At 43.0% G+C, this 17,759-nt stretch overlaps 1 protein-coding gene across 1 annotated transcript in view; it reads right to left on the bottom strand.

The window, feature by feature from the left end:
* The window catches only part of LOC138717587 (prolyl endopeptidase-like), a 105,960-nt gene extending 89,571 nt beyond the window's left edge, over positions 1-16,389 (bottom strand). Inside the window, exons 1-5 of the mRNA XM_069851116.1 lie at positions 16,216-16,389; positions 14,843-14,917; positions 7,516-7,649; positions 4,380-4,510; positions 1,637-1,846 (exon numbers count right to left, since the gene is read on the bottom strand). Coding sequence (XP_069707217.1) covers positions 1,637-1,846; positions 4,380-4,510; positions 7,516-7,649; positions 14,843-14,917; positions 16,216-16,389 — 724 coding nt within the window. The remainder of the gene's footprint in view (positions 1-1,636; positions 1,847-4,379; positions 4,511-7,515; positions 7,650-14,842; positions 14,918-16,215) is intronic.
* Between the last annotated feature and the right edge of the window lie 1,370 nt (positions 16,390-17,759).

The raw sequence follows: 17,759 nt of genomic DNA, 5'->3' as shown, positions 1-17,759 counted from the left end.
GTGGCCATCAAGACCAAAGAAGTCATCCTTCCACTGTACCATGCATTGGTGAGGCCGCACCTCAAATACTGTGTTCAGTTTTGGGCCCTTCCCTAGAAGAAGGACACTGAGCTGCTAGAGCATGTACAGAGAAGGGCAACAAAGCTGGTGAAGGGCCTGAGGCACAAGTCTTATGAGGAGCAGCTGAGTGAACTGGGTCTGTTCAGTCTAGAGAAGAGGAGGCTCAGGTGAGACCTAATCGCTCTCTACAACTACCTGAAAGGAGGTTGTAGCAAGGTGGGTGTTGGTCTCCTCTTCCAAGTAACAAGCGACAGGATGAGAGGAAATGGCAAATTGCACTATAGGAGGTTTAGACCGGATATCTAGAAAAATGTCTTCACAGAAAGGTCTGTCAAGGATTCGAACAGGCTGCCTAGGGAGGTGCTTGAGTCACCATCCCTGGAGTTATTTAAAAAATCTGTAGATGTAGTGCTTAGGAATACAGTTTAGCAGTGAACTTGGCAGTACTAGGTTAACAGTTAGACTTGATGATCTTAAAGGTGTTTTCCAACCTGAATCTTTCTGTGATTCAGCAGAGAGAACTATGAATGCTTCGAGTCTACAATCATTTCCCTGGAAACAACCACCATGCTCAAAACCAAAACAAAACTTCAAACCACACTGCAAACCTGCTCAGTTACCCTTTGCTTTTATTGGTGATAATACATCCTCCAAATCTGAAGATATATCATTTCAAGCTTTGCTTTCTAGAAGCTGTAGGCAGGCTAAGAAAAATTACAACAATCCCTGCCACCCCCAATGATGTTTTTGCTTCCAGTTCACTCTGAGCAACTAAGGGGAGACTTATTGCTAATTAATATGCCTATATACAGACATACTTCCATTTGCTTAAAATAAAAAATGAAGTATTTTAAAGCACTGCATGTAGTGCTAGTTGATTTTTTATTATCATTTTTCTTGCAACTTCAGTGTCTGAACTACAAGCATGTTTAAAAGTTAAAAAACACAAGGTGGATATCTAATTCGTGAGTTTGGCAAAAAGAGAGGCTGCAAAAGCAAATACAGGGGCAAAGTTCAGGCTCTTTCCAAGGTTTAACAAAGAGCATAGCTCCAAAAGAAGCTTTCCAGTAGCAGTGCTCATAATAAGAGCTGCTAAAGTCCTTCCCTATTGATGCCCTCAGCAATTTATTCCCCTTTGGGTGCAGCTACTTGAGTTTTGCTAGCACAAATGTTTTGTGTTGCTGTGCTATGAAACACAGATGAACTAATCTGGTTGAATAACAAAAAACTTATGCTCCAGATTGCTATCCATCAGGTCAACCTCTCAAGCCTGTTCATCTATGCCCAAACAAATACATAAGGGGTAAAGACCTAAGTAAGCTGTCTCCAGACATCAAATTCCAGCCAATAACACCCTCATTGCAGAGAAAAAGAAAAGGAGCAACAAACTTTAAGGAGAAAGACAGGGACGTGTAGACAAGAGCATACACACATTAACTGAGTATAGGCTTTGGTCATACAAGACATCATCCGATATCTAATTTTATCAACTAGTAGAGCTAGTTATTTCCTGCACAAATTTACCGCAAAGGCCATTTTGCTTCCAAATGCATGCAATTAATACAGCCATACTTACCATCACTTTTTCCTTCTTGTTTTGGATAGCAGTTATAGAACATGCCTTTCCCATCATGGGTCCAAGCCATGCAACTGAATTTAACTCTCTCCAGTGTATCTGGAAGTTCCTCAGGACCTTCCACTTTCATAAACTTAATAGTAACCCAATCTGAGCCACTAGAACTCAGGCCATATGCAAAGTATTCACCATCTTCACTGAATGCGTAACCTAGGAAATTAGAACCAAACAAAATCAAGTAAGAACCAGCTCAAGGAATCGGTATTTTCAAAAAAGTGTTATTTTGCCACACAGCTTTTTATTATTTACTACACATTACCAAATTCCAATGAAAGAGGTGAAAATGGGAAGTCAATGTAAGACTTGCGTTCATCAAACACCAAAGAGGGTTTATTTTCCAAGACGCAGTGCCACTACACCTGCTGTCATCTGGGATTTGCAGCACTTTTCCAGTCTGTGGACTTCTCAAGTGGTTCACAGATCTGAGTTTAGGCATGCATACTCAAGTATGTATGTTCAGTAACACCACTTAAGCGCAACATCTGAACTATGATTTGTGCAATAATTCTGCTTCCCTGAGTTTGGGGTGAAGAGGCGGAGCCTGAAAACGCACACAGGTAGAGAACTTAAAGCGGAATTAATAGGCTGGACATTAGGAAAAAATTCTTCACAGAAAGGGTCATCGGACACTGGAACAGGCTGCCCAGGGAGGTGGTTGATTCACCTTCCCTGGAGGTGTTTAAGGCACGGGTGGACGAGGTGCTAAGGGGCATGGTTTAGTGTTTGATAGGAATGGTTGGACTCAATGATCCGGTGAGTCTCTTCCAACCTGGTTATTCTATGATTCTATGAAATTCATTCTTGCAAATCCACTCAAATGAAGAGATTGAATTATTGTAGGCCTGTACAGACTAGAAAGTAACTACTGAAAAAAACAAAATAGTTGCATGTCATAGAAATCATAGCTTTGAGAGACACCACTATGCCACCCTAATATGTTCTTCCCCCACAAGAACATAAAAGTGGCCATTCCGATTCAGAACAAGATTGCACCTAGCTGTCCTCAGGAAAAACAACAAGGAAATGCCTACCAGAGTAAGAACAATGCAAGCACATGTAGAATTTCCCACAAATATTCTTATAAACTCTGATCATTTTTAGCTTAGGAACCACCACCTTCTTTTGTCTGCTCTGGGATCAGCTACCACTGCCTTCATTTGATATCCCCTCATTCTTGTAATAGAAAAAAACCCATTAATAACCTACCTATTCACTCTCTTCATGTTACTGCATGCCACAAATGATTCTTCAGACCTCCATTATATCCCTGCTAAACTGTCCTTTTCCGGACTGATTGGTATGGGCACACTCAATTGTTCCTGACCTTGGCTCTGTACTTTTGATTGTTCCTACAGCCCTTCTCTGAACTGTATTTCAGAGCCCCTTTTGAGCTGAAGGGACTGGACTATATTTAGAATTAAATGCCAGTGCATAAATCCCTGAGTTGCTAATGTAATGACGTCTTCTAGTTTGTTCTCTATTTCTTTCTTAATCATTTATGACACTTGATGTGCTTGTTTGGCTGCTACTGAGAACTAGGCCAACATTTTCATGGAACAATCTATTATTACAGCTTAAGAATTGTTCCCAAGTGGTCAAGGTCAGCTCAGAGTCCATTCCAGCCACCCCTCTGCAAATGAGGTTAGGATTGTTTGTCCCCCGTGCATCACTTATTTATCTGCACAGAGACTTTTACCTGTTAATTTATCGCTCACTCCCTGTTATCTTCCTGCAGCTCTATCACAGTTATTCTTCAGCCTTTACCTGGAATGACTTTGTATTGTCACCAAACTACCACCCCACTGCTCACTCCTTTTTCTAATATGAATGAACACACTGAACAGTGCAAGTCCCTCCTGCACAGTCCCCAGCAGAACTCTGCTGGTGATTTCCAGTTTGAGTGCCAATCAGTTATTCTTGTCCTTGCCTTTCAATAAATTATTTATCAACAACAGATGTTCCCTCTCTTGTTCCATAGCTGTTCTTTCTCTAAGTGCATTTAGAAAGAGATTTCGTCATAAGCTTTGTAGAAAAACAGAAAGGTTATATGAACCAAATTCATTACATCCACAGTGTAAGGCAGGACTTCTCATCGAAAAAAGCCATATTGATTCTTTTCAACTAGGTCACACTTAAAGCAGCATTCACTAATTTTCCTTTGTTTTTATTAACTGGCACTGAATAGACTTAAAGGACTTCTACGTCCAAGAGTTTGCTTCTAAAATAAGCCAAAAGGGAGCAGGAAAATGGACAGCTAACACAAGTAAAAGACCTCAAGAACTCAAGTAATTCTGTCATTCTCCTAAAAGTTAATGCTACATTCATTCACAGTCTCTTACTTGTTGGCTTATGTTAAAGATTCAAAATACAATTTTAAGATAATTAAATATAAATACATAAATTTTTTTACTTGCTACGGACAGCCTAAAGATCTGTTCATATTTCAGTGGAAACCTCTTACAGAGTTGTGAAAAAAAAAAAGACTGAGAAATTAAACCAAGTTAATTGTGAATACAATATAGATTTAGCAGTGCTCTTCTGAAACACTATACAAACACACATATGGCTATTGTGACTGCTTTGATTAAAACAAGCCATACTTCTACAGGTGAAAAGCTGGAAACCATTTCCAGCTTCTCCTGAAGACTGAGATTTATTCAGCAGGAACTGCTGTCTCACTAACCTCGTAAAGCCACAGTGCCATCATCAGAAAGCTTATTTGGATCAAGAAATACTTTGGCATCAGCATCCAAGGAGTCTTGTACATATAAAACTCGCTGGTTCTGCAGTCCTGTATTGTAGAAATGAAAATACCTAAAAGAACAGAAAAGGGAACAGTAAGTAGGAAGAACACAGATTTTCAGTTAGACAAGCAAGAAAAACACGTACGAGATTGTAATGAATTGAATAAAAGAAATAAATATATAAGGGAAACACAAGCTTCACAGTACAGTAAGAATTATAGCTTCCTTTGTGGTCATCGGGAATTTAACTATCCTCTGTAGGTGGCTTTCTCTCCCACCTAGTGCAGAAGAAGCCCAAACACCAGTTTCTAGGCCTCTTAAAATGAGGACTCTCATCCCAATGTGATATAGATTGTAGAGATGAGCCTGTAGGATGCATCTAAAACATCTTTTAAAAATAAAAGCTGCATTTGGTATTTGCCACAGTGCATTTCAAACAAAGCTAAGCATACTATAAAGGTTAAATAACTGTCTATGTTAAACAGCTCTGGCAGCCACAGTGTTTCTCTGTTACAAACATTGGTAAAGGTTCCCATTACCTAAGTTTTAAGCTTAGTCATTCATATTGCTGCTTTCAATCGGTATCAGGAGGTAGACAGATGTTACAAGTGTTTCCTAATGTTGCTAAAACTGTGTGTGTTTCGAAAAGGTTTAGAGAAGAAGAGAATTACAGAATTCTCATTAGTAAGAAATACTCTTCACATCATAAGACTACAGAGTGCAAATAAATCAATAACTATTTATGCAATTTATAGATACTACACTTTTCTTCCTTCATAGGACTTTTGAACTTTACTACACAAACCTGTGACTTTATAAATCAAATAGCAGCTTGACCTGGGGGAACAGGGGAATTTAAGCATTAACGTTCAAACCTAAACAAATTCACACACTCTCTACAACTCTCCAGTACTTGGATACAAGCACAGGAACCTGGTAAACCAAGAAGGAGGAACTATATTCACAAAGGCCTGGCTAACAATACGAACTAGTAATATGTTCAAATACTAACAATAATGCTTACTGAGAGTGTTCTGGTTCAACTGCAACAGTTACAAAATAATAATTAAAAAAATTTAAAAAATCAAGAGATTTAAAGGAACATAAGTAAAAGATGCAATTTTCCATTTGACCATGCATTTTCTAGCCAATTGCACCTCTGCAATGCTGGGCAATAAGTTGGGAAGAAAAGGTCAAACAATGCGACAGGCACAGCATTTCCCTGGGTACACTCCATTCTGCAGATTCTACAGAACAGCTCTTCAGATACTGTCCTTTAACAGCTATTCTTGGGCAGAAAACTGGAGTAATTAAATTTAAGAATTTAAGTGTCACAGGAAATTTAGGTGGTTCTTCAAATAGAACAGTTCCTCCCCCTACCCTTTAGTAAGTGTTACTTAACTTGGTAGAGTCCTCTTGATCTCCTCAAACACCACAGTATGTGGGGTTTTGGTATGATTTTTAAGGCACTGTGATTTAAGTTCAGCACATGCCAAGAATCAGAGTAACAGTCAGAAAAACTAAAAAGACATCTATTAAAATCAAGGTAAGGTGTCATAAATTAAAGCACATGAAGCTCCTGTCATAAATGCACTTCCTGGAGGACAGTCAGCTGCATTGAATTAAGACTTTCTATTCCCAGTTGAGACTATATTCATCACTGCCATGTATAGTTCCGCAATATCAAGCCTTATCAGCATTAAAGATAACCACACCCAGGCATGTTTGCACTGTACAGGGAGAATGGGTCAGAGAACCCAGAGCAGTCACCGAACAGGCCTGCTCCAGAACCAGATACAGCATAACTACATCTGCATGAGCATCACATACAAACTAATAAGCTCCGCCTGACCTGCTCAGCAAGGCTCATTTCCCCAGAAGCAATACTGTCCTACAGCAGCTTCACTGCTTCTGGGCTTAACCCTCACACCTCTATACATCAGTGACAACTTAAATCAACATCAGCCTGGGTTCACTGGTCACAATATCATTTTTAAAAAACCCACACACAGCACAGGCTTGCCCTCCCTCAGTGACAATTATTCACATCCTGCTCACAGCGTGGGACAGATCACTAATGAGAAGCAGATCTCCCTCAATGTCTGTGCGGAAATCTTAAGGCAATGAGATATCTTCTGCTCTTTCCTGTGGATGACAGTGAGAATATACCTGGCATTTCTGGGTGTTCACTCAACAAGGATCAAACAAATTGAAAATACTGAAAACAACTGTCTGCATTTACCCTGACTATGAACAGCTGGCTGTTCACACTACATCTCTTTCAACTACTAAAACAATCTTTGGATGTTACTATGTTATTCAGCAGTTTCATCCTTTTACTCCTCTCCACTAGCAGACTGCTAGCATTTCTGAAAGAGGTCACACAAAACTGAGTAGCAGCTGCAGTTTCCAGAACTTCCATAAACCATACAAGCACACCTCCTTAGTTAGCCACAGAACAAAAACAGGGATACAAGTAGATCAAGTATTGGAACATGGCACAATTCCTTTATTTCTTAAAAGACAGATCTTTTTTAATCAGTTACCTTTATCCCTCCAAACAATTTTTCCCCCATCCTTTGCAGATAGAGGAACTGTTTGTCACAAGGGAATTGCCATTGCTTTTCACTGGCTATGAGTAAACAAAAATCGTAAAAGCTGCTCAAAGTATGTCCAACGTAAGAGCAGTATTTTAGTAAATATTTAGAACAACATGTTCATGACAGACTTGTGCTGTTTTCAGGATGAGGTGCCTTTAACTGCACTAACAGCGATCAACCCTGACAGGAACTCCTCGAAGCTTTACTTTTACAACAGCTGTCTGAGTTTTTCTAAGCTCACAGTCCTTCCTATATAAAGACAATAAAAGTACAACAAGATAATATGTCCAGGAACTGGAGACAGACAAGCACTGAGTGCTCTGAATCATGCAACCATATATATAACATTGGCTTACTTTTCCTAATTACCAACTATAAAGGAAAAAATACAAATATAATTTTTGTTTTCCTAACTAGTAGTTGATTTTGACTTGTTCCACATTCATCACCACGTACAAAGACATTCCTTACATACCTTTTTCCTTTCTTGAAGTGGCAACTGTACTTAGGATAATCGTAGAGTTCAGTCATACGTTCTTTGAACAGTCCTCTGACAGGACACTGCTCGAGGAAGGGTACTGTAAGCTTGTTCTGAGCCTCCACAAATGCCTGAAAGAAAACAAACCCCCAAAACCACATGAACTCAAGCAGAAGTGCATAGTTCCTACAGAAAATACTAAAATCTGAAGCAATTCGTCACAGACATCTCTCCCTCACATACAGGTTGTGTGGAGTCACGCCTGAAAATTCTTACATACTCATTTGCACTATGCCACAATACTGTAATCAAACCGATCTTACATCTTGAGTAACACCTTTCCAGGGCATGCACTGGGGTAACCAGTGGTTCAGCCAAAAACAAGCTAGATTACTGCCATTCCCCTCTAAAAAAAAAAAAAAAAAAAAATCCCAAACCTCATGCTTTTACAAACTCTCCTTATATTTGCTCAAATGTCATAGAAAAGCTAACTTATAGTATATACCTAGGAATAGGTATATACTATATAGTATATATATAGAATAGTATATACTATAGGAATATACCATCTTCCCTTTCTTCACCACAAATATATGATACTCCAATACTCAATGATAAATAAATTACAAGATGGATAAAGAGCAGAGTCCGTTATGTCTGCAGACAGCGCTATAACTTGAGGAGCTGTGAAGGGATAAAAAATGATACAAAATGCCTTGTACAGCTTCAGTTTATCCTGTTAACATAACACACAGGATCAGTCCCAGCCAGTATTTCTTGGAAAGGTCAAAATACAGTCCACAGATTAGTTCTTAGTTACAAAGAATGAGAATACCCAATCTCTGAGAAGAGAATTTTGAGGAGTTTGGTTTCTTCAGAACACTCCACCTCCTAGTCACATACACTTAAGGATAGTGGCCAAAACCATTACCACTCCAGCTGTTTGTCAGAGGCTGCCACTTCATGCGTGCAGGGAAAAACATATGCTCTGTTGGTGTTTCACTATCCCTATTTATAGCACAGTGTTTTAACATAAAATGAATACCTAAGTGTCTTAAGGTGAACCACAGCTGCTAGGCAGCAGACATACAGGCTTTTCTGTCTCTTACACGGAGTAGGAAGGACAGGACACTGTGTGTGTGGCCATAATTCACAGCCAGACATCACAATGATGGCTGCAGGTACCAGCCTCTCGGACTCCAGCCAGAAACCCTGTCTACCAATCTCTTGCTTACACAGGTCTCTACCCCAGTTGTTTTGAAAGAGGCTATTGTTTCCACCTGTCCTGAATCTGCCACACAGCAAGCAGATCAACACCTGAGCCACACTCCACCACAGGGCAACACCCACTGGAGCAGCAGGGCTACAGCCCATATTCCACAACATGTGTTTCACAGTTCTTCAGAAAAGACAGCTGCTGTATGGAGTATCTGGCACAAATTACAAATTGCTACCAACATTTACTCACCTTTTAATTCTTCAGGTGAAAAAGGGGAAAGAATAGAACATAAAACCCTTCCAGCAGCATTTTATAGACATGTCACATAGTGAGCAGTGAGCACACAGTGCAGAGGGAAAAATACTCTTCCTCCTATTTCACAGAACTACAGAATCATAGAATTGTTTAGGTTGGAAAGGCCTTTAAGGTTTAGTCCAATGCTCAACCTAGCACTGCCAGCTCCACCACTAAATAATGCCCCTTGCTGCCACAGCAGTGCAGCCAAGAGCTGCATTACACGCCAAGCTGTGTTTTCAGAGACTTGCTAGGCCAAAAGGTAAATGAGAAAGTGCATTAATTATGATCAGTCTCCACTTGAGAGGTGTTTGTTCGTGCCTAACCAAGCATACAGAAACTGATAACCTTTAAACATGTGAGTGCAGAATTAGTAACGCCATGAGACCACCTGGCAAAGTACTAAAACATGTTAGTTGAACACATGGACTAGCTACACACAAGTCACCACTGAAGGATGACAAAAAAAAAAGAAGCACTACAACACCGAAAAGTAACAAATACAGAAGGCTAACAATGATGACTTCTCAACCTTTACTCAAAAATCAGACAACATATCAGTGAAAATCAAGTCAGAAAATAATCCACCGAGAAAAAGAAAAGAGATGAATAAACTGCCAAGGGAAGGCCAATTTTTGCTACTGTTCTGTCTTCCAGGATCATACTGGCACAGACAGCTTTAACATCCAGCATGGCAGCACAGCACATCCCAGTGGTAAATCAAAACAGCACGCAGCCTCCACACTGCACCACTATAACAGTTACACCCCTGTCCCATCAGATGATGAAAGAACTTAATTAAATCTACCCATGAATTATGTAAGTCTGAATTTGTTTTCTCTAAACAGAATTACACAAATTTCAAAGACCACACATCCAGACAACACATGCTACACAGAAACTAATTACTGAAAGTGCAGTGACATTTTCAGAGAAAAGAAATCTTATAAAAACATGCATAAAATCATCCACTGTACTGGATGGGCAAAAGCACTTTTCAGTTGCATTCAGGGACAAACTGGCACATGCCCTTGTTTCATCTATCCTAACACCACTGAAATGGAAACATTGCTGCAACAGTATCCTGGAACTGTGCATTACTGACTTTTAAAGGCTCAGTCACATCTGCCACACCTGCGTTAATTGCTGGCATTCAAAGAAGAGACAAACTTTCCTTCACAAGTATTTGTTTCACAAGAACATGTTTACATACTAATTATTACACTCAACTGAATTCACTAGTAATTTTGCTTTTACAGAAACTTAACACATTCTTCCTGTTTCCATTTAGTATGCACCAAAGATTCCAAGACTATTTGTAAAACGGACCGCCACTGCTATCTGAAAAAGGAGGTAGGAATTAGAGTTTTTTTAAAAAAGTTCCAGAAGGAGAATCCAGTTCAGTTTTCAACTCTGTTTCCAAATGTTTTTCTACACTTTCAAGCACGAGGTTGCAGCCATGTTCAAAAAACAATACATAATTGAAATACTGCTCTAGGTAAAGTACAGCAAGAGATGTCAGTAGAAACTCTCACAGTAAATAATTCCACTCACCTTACTGAGCTAAGCAGATGTCACCCAGCCTATAGGGCTAATGGTAACTCTAAGCAGAAAGACTCTTATTTTATCTGTAGTAATCAGCATCTGACAATCGATCACAAGCCTTGAACTAGGACAGTATTTGCTTCAGAAGAAAGGACAGAATAAGCATCCAAGTAAGGCATGTGCTTATGGGTATCTCAGAAAATAAATTAATTTGAAAACCAAAAGAATTTCTAAACTGTTGTACTAAGAGTAGAGATGATTTCCACATATGGTATACTTCCCAGGGAGAAATCTTAGGATATAAATTGTTTCAACATTATCAGACTTTCTCATTAATCTATAATGTATTTACAGCTTAATAGTTACCCTTAAAATCTTCATATATTTATATCTTCTCAGAAAAAGGTAGTTCAGTTCAACACCTACAATAAGCTCACACAGAATTTTTCAAGTGTTACAAAATAAAATTAAGCAGACTTCTGATGGCTTGCCTCTTAGCACTTACTTTAGTATTTGGCAAAGAAAAATTCAAAGTCCAAATGGAAATTTATGAAACTTAGAAATCCATTTAATTGTAGCTTTGAGACTTTGAATTCTATAATCCAAACATACATCTGTTACTAATATAATACCACAACTAAACTGTGTATTCTACATGGCCCCTGCTCTTTCACCCCATGTCTATCCCTCATATCTGAAACAAACTACGCATTACTGCCTGCACTATCAATGAGTTAAGATGCTGTATACGACAGATATATTTATAGCAGCAAAAGACTTCGTTGCAGTCTAAAAAAGAGGTTATTTCCCACAAAGTGTAAAAACAAACCAAGAAGTTGTGAAGTCCTACCAAGCCAAACCCAAGATAACAGTAAAAGCTTGGTTTTGCAGTTGTGGGCTATGTCATTACCCGAAGTCTTTTACCAGTGTAGCACAACATTTCAGCCACGCTGGAGATGCTTCTTCAGTCTGTCTTAAAGATCAAGTACCACTACCTGAAGGGGGTATACAAGAAAGCTGGGGAGGGACTTTCTACAAAGGCTTGTAGTGATAGGACTAGGAGGAATAGCTTTAAACCGTAGAGGGGCAGATTTAGACTAGACGTAGGGAGGAAATTCTTCACAATGAGGGTGGTGAGGCGCTGGAACAAGTTGCCCAGGGAAGCCATGGATGCCCCATCCCCGAAAGTGTTCAAGGCCAGGCTGGATGGGGCCTTGAGCAGCCTGGTCTACTGGGACGCATCTCTACCCATTGCAGGGAGGGTGATTACATGATCCTTAAGGTTCCTTGCAACTCAAAACATTCTATGATTCTATGATCAACGGCCAAATACTAGCAGAGCATGAACCTGGCTTCCACAGCTAGGAACTCCATATCTAACCAGGTGCTCAGTTTTCATTTACTGGAGAAAGGAGTTTTGTTTGCTTATAGCTGCACATGTCTACGCACACAAGAAAATGAGTGATATAGTGAAGCACATAAATCATGAAAATAGAAATCTATGCTTCTTGAACAACAGCTTTTCCACAAGAGAGTAAGTGCCTTGATGAACAGCTTGATCAGCTCAAAGACTGCATGTCTGACAATAAACAGTCCTGCATAGCCAACTGCAGATTTCCATAACCTCATTTTTATAGCAGATACGTACACTGCTTATGGAATAAGATCACCCTGGTGACCTGGCTGAAAGATTTCCAGACCTATTTAACTTTTACCTAGTGAAAATTAGGCTGTGGGCTGCTATAAAAGGAAAGATCCCATTCTTGAAGCACCTTAGATCCAACTACCATGTGGCCTTGGGGCGACCTAGATTAAGCACATGTGCCAACAGAAAACTAATCCACCAAAGGCTTCCCTCCAAGAACACCACCTTGTAATGGCTACATCCATGCAAGGGAAGGACAGAAGCATTCAAGTCAGAGCAAGAAGGGGAGAGAGGGGAGAGAGAAACCACAGAACCTCCTGACTTAATGGAAACCTGCAAGCTACAGTGGATCAGGTAGAGCACCATCTGCACTCTACTCTCACTGTAAAAATACCTGCTTAAGCGAATTACAAAAAAAATCCCACCCTTCTATGGTCACATGTTTCTAGGCTGCTAACTATCAGAGCCTACTAGGACTAGCCTGAGAAAAATTCTTCATACTCATAGCTGTTGTGGGGAATTTCTTTCAGCCTCAATCCTGTTAACCCTACAGTGGGCATCAGGTGAAACTACTATGAAAATTCTAGTTAAAAACCAATCTCACTTGCCAGTGCTTCATTCTCTGTGCTTCGAGAAATAGTAAACTTGATGTTTCACTAACTCACATCAACACAGAAATTATGTTAGGCCTACCTACTTATTTTCTGTGATCACACCAATGCTTGACATGACTACTTCTGCTAAGTCTAGAAAAGTAGAATTCCAACATGTTTTTGTGTCTATTTGACAGCACACATCAAATACTTTTGACTGTTGGTGTGTGAGAAAAAGATTCCTGATAATAAATGACATTCAGTCTTCACTCTTGGCATAAACCAGAACTTTCACTGTGACATTCAAATCAAGCAAGCACGCTGTAAACAGGAACCAAATATGGGCTCTTTCACTACAGACGAGCATGGATGCCCAAGGAATTCTCCTAGTTCTGTGCTTAGTATGTAGAAAATTAAAGGTAGCCTATTGTTGGAGGTGTACGACGGGTATTTTGACTTTTCCCCAAAACAAATGGAGGTTTGGGATATTAAGGAGGGAATAAAGAGGGCAAGCAACTTGAAGGAAGAATAGGAAGGTCACAAGTCTCAAGGTCAGCGACTTGAAGGCTTTAAAAGTCTACAAAGCATGCTACAAATTCTTTCTGAAGCCTGAACAGTCATTCAATTGCCTCTATACCTGCATCTGGTTATTCTTTGATCTGTTAGGTGCAGAATGGCAGGAATCCTGCAAATTATCTCAAGAACTTGGAGATTATACTGTTAAGAACAGGTAACAAGAAAGAGTGACCACCAGCAACCTCCACTGCAGAACACAAAGAAGTGAGTGATAAAACAGACGAAACAATTTTAGCACTTCAAGATTATTTTTTCTAACCTCTTTCTAAAAGTGGTAGAACAGCAAAATACTTTAATTCCCTTTGTTTGGTAACTCCTAGAACTTTGGAAAAACATGACCTACTCACATACTTATAGACACAGGCACTCCCTCCACTTTTTGCATCATACTACTACTGCACAGCAAAACTCTGCCAAGGGGTGTATTTTTTAGAGTGTAGGCAAGTAAGACACAACACTATTTTCATTCCACTAATGTGACAACTTGTGTCTGGGCTGCTGCATTTTTATGAGGATGTTATAATGCCTCATTCCTTATTCTGCCTCCTATTTAAACTACAACCTCTGGAGAATGAGATTTGCCCTCTTTCAACTGTTCTCACCCAACTTGTTTTTAAATGGAGATCCAGTCCTCCATCATCATGCACACTAGACAGATCTAGATCTGGAATGACAATTAACACAAATCTATTAGCCCTTATGGAGGAAACTCTTCCACACTGCCACCTACTACTTTGTGGCCATCATCCCTGCAATTTCCTATACCATGAGTATCAGAGGAACTGTTTCAAAGCCATACTTTTATTATTTTTCAGGATTCTCTCTTAGCAAAATACCAGTTCCAGCAGCACTACCTTGGTATACCAGACTGCAGGCTGAAAATACTGCAACACCTGTAAACTATAATAAAACCCACTAACAAAGCCTAATTTCAGAAGGAAAATGTTTTTAGTTTTGTGGGGTTTTTTTTTAAAAAAAAGATGTCCAGAAACAAACAAAAATGTTTTTGCACACCTTGTAATTGTACAAGAAAAGCAAGTCAAATTAGTTTTCCTTTTGCTCTTTCCTAACTACTTTATTATGGTAGTACATCTGTACTTAGGATAGTGGGTGAAGTGCTCTAAAATCAAGAGTGTTTCTCTTCAGTGTGACACCACCACCCTGAGCATTTAAATTGTCTAAGAAAACAGCTGCAAGATAAACAAGGCCTTAGTCTTCCAAATTCTGTGATCTAGGTTATACCAAATGTTCCAATCTTTCCCCCATTAGCACAAAGATAGAAAATAATGGCATTGCTGTTGGCACCGTAAGATATCACATGAACTAAACTTATATTCATTATTTAAGTTTTCAAAAAGTATTGGCAGGTCCTTCAAAAACAGAGTACCCATGCACCTGGTCCATAAAAGAGAATCATGTCAAACTAGCCATTCCTGCACAAAGAAAGGTTACCTTTGTCTGCTCGCTATCGGGATCTTCAAGCCAGCAGTATGGGTCACTGATTTTACAGCCATGGTAATCCAACACCTGAATTTATAAAAGACAATACTTTAAAAAAGACATTCACACAAGCAAACTCTTTCCATCAAAGAATGGCAGTGAAGACAAAGGGTTGTTTGGAACTTCACAAAGCACAAAGTGCTAAGAAACAAAGGTAGAGAAAAACAACACCTTGCTCCGGTTTGAGTTTCTAATATTACCATTCTTTGGTGACAGGACCAAGGCAGCCAGAAAAACACAAAGCACCAGAAAAACACTAAACAAACATAAATTCCTTTCAGAAGATAAATCAGTAAAAGAATACAGAAACCACAACCCAAAACCCCTAAAAAAACCCCAAACAACTCAAGACCTCCCCTAAATCCATGTGTTCAAGTCAAATTACAAAACCTGATTACTGGATGCACCCAAAATGTAGTTTCTAGTTATGGAACCATCCCTGGTTTAGCCCTCAGTACTACTGCTGTTCACAAGCATGTGAGTATATACATAAATAAATAAAAAAACAACAACAGAAAAAAAACCCCAAACAATCCAATACAAGAGACTAACCCACATGGCTGAATTTATCTGCTTACTTCCACCAGTATAAAGAGCAAGACTAGAAGGTACTTGCTGTCAGGATTTGAACAGATCAGCCTTTCACTCAACTATGAAAGTAAACAGTTTTTTCCCCGTGTTGGCTCACATCAGCAAACATTTTAGTTCAAAAAAGATGTTAGTTCAGTAAACGACTCCTGGTCTAGTGCCTAAAGCACAGGCCATTGTGAAAGGAGAGCCGAACTGAACTCACTCAGCAACTCTTACAGGTCAAGTTATGGCTGGAACACAAGGAGACTGACTGTCCTAGCACCACAGAACGGTTTGGGTTGGAAAGGACCTTAAAGATGAGGTAATTCCAGCCCCACTGCGATGGGCAGGGACACCTCCCCCCAGACCAGGCTGCTCAGAGACCCATCCAGCCCGGCCTTGAGCACCTCCAGAGATGGGGCGGCCACGGCTCCCCTGGCCTCACCACCCCCACCGAGAACAATTTCTTTCTAATGTCGAACTCTTCCCCCCCCCGCCCCCCAAGCCATTCCCGCCGTTCCGACCACTCCACGCCCTTGCAAACAGCCCCTCCTCAGCTCTCCCGCAGCCCCTCCGGGAGGCGAAAGGCCGCTCTCCTCCCCTCGCCGAGGAGCCTCGGCTCCCTCCCGCAGGGGAGCTCCCTCTACAACGGGAACCCCCCGCCCCGGCCCCGTTCCCGGGATTCCCGGCACCCCGCGGCGGCCCCGGGAGCCGCCAGCCCCGCGGCCCGAGCCCCCCGATCCGCGCGCACTCACGGCGGTCTCGTCGCGGTGCACCTCGGGGTACTGGAAGGCCTGCATGGCGGGCGGCGCGGGGGGACGGGAAAGAGCAGCAGCAGCGAGGCGGGCGGGCGGCGGCGGCGCTGGGACGCGGCCCGGAACGGCCGGCAGCAGGCGTGCGGCGCGGCACAGGCGGAGCGCCGCCGCCATAAGCCCCGCCCCCAACCCGCGCCCGCGCAGCGCCCCCTGCAGGACACCGCGGACATGGCAGCGGCGGGGGCGGCGCTGGGCTGGGGCTGGAACGGTGCTGGGGCTTGGGTTAGAGCTGGAGCCGGGTGGGGAGCTAGGGCTGGGCATGGGCTGAGACTGGGGCTGGGACCGAGGCTGGGGCTGGGACCGAGGCTGAGGCTGTGACCGGGGCTGAGGCTGGGACTGAGGCTGGGACTGGAGCTGGGCTGGGACTGGGGCTCGGGCTGGAACGTTGCTGGGGTGGGCTGGGGCTTAGGTTAGAGTTGTAGTTGGGTGTGGAGCTCGGGCTGGGCTTGGGCGTGGCTGGGGCTGGGCAGGGGCTGGGCTGGGGCTGGGCTTGGGCTGGGGCTTGAGCTGGGGTTTGGGCTGGGGCTGGACTGGGTGTGGAGCTGGGTTTGGCCGGGCTGGGGCTGGGCTAGAGCTGGGGTGGGGGCTGGGTGTGGAGCTGGGACTGGGGCTGCGGCTTAGGCTGCGGCTGGGGCTGAGGTGGGGGGTGGGTGTGGAGCTGGGGCTGCGCCTTAGACTGAGTCTGAGGCTGGAGCTGAGACCGGGACTGGGGCTGGAGCTGAGACTGGGGATGGGGCTAGGGCTGGGGCTGAGGCTGGGGCTCTGGCCGGGGCCGGGACTGGGGCTTAGGTTAGAGTTGGAGCTGAGTGTGGAGCTAGGGCTGGGCTTGGGCGGAGCTGTGGATCGGCTGGGGCTGGGCTTGGCTGAGCTGGGTGTGGAGCTGGGACTTGGATGGGCTTGGGGCTGGGACTGGGGCTCGGGCTGGGCTTGGGCGAGGCTGGGGTTGGCTGGGGCTGGGCTGGGGATGGGCTTGGGCCGGGGCCGGGGCCGGGGCCGAGGCCGGGGCCGGGACTGAGACTGAGACTGAGGCCGAGGCCGGGGCCGGGGCCGGTCTGGGACTGGGGCTAGGGCTAGGGTTTAGATTAGAGTTGGAGCTGGGTGTGGAGCTAGGGCTGGGCTTGGGCGGGGCTGTGGATCGGCTGGTGCTGGGACTGGGGTTGGGCTAAGGCTGGGGCTGGGCTGGGGCTAGTTGGGACTGGGACTGGGACTGAGCTGGGCTGGGCTTGGGTGGGTTTAGGCTGGGCTGGACGGGGTTGGGGCTTAGGTTGAGCTGAGGCTGGGGTTGAGCTGAGGCTGGGGCTGGTCTAGGCTAGTGCTACGATTGGGGCTGGGGCTCTCCTCTTGGCTGGCGACAGGATGGGGTAGTGGGAGGGGTGAGTGAGGGGTCAGGCTGGGTATCTGTGTTTCTCTGCATCGCTGCTCCCTTCTCCTGCCACAGGAGTCGTTTTGCACTCACCACCCATACAATGTGCTCCCTCCTCCTT

The sequence above is a fragment of the Phaenicophaeus curvirostris genome, chromosome 2, assembly GCF_032191515.1.
Source record: "Phaenicophaeus curvirostris isolate KB17595 chromosome 2, BPBGC_Pcur_1.0, whole genome shotgun sequence".
Classification (NCBI taxonomy): Eukaryota; Metazoa; Chordata; class Aves; order Cuculiformes; family Cuculidae; genus Phaenicophaeus; species Phaenicophaeus curvirostris.
The sequence above is the reverse complement of the archived record's forward strand: the minus strand, read 5'-3'. Positions and strand labels throughout refer to the sequence as shown.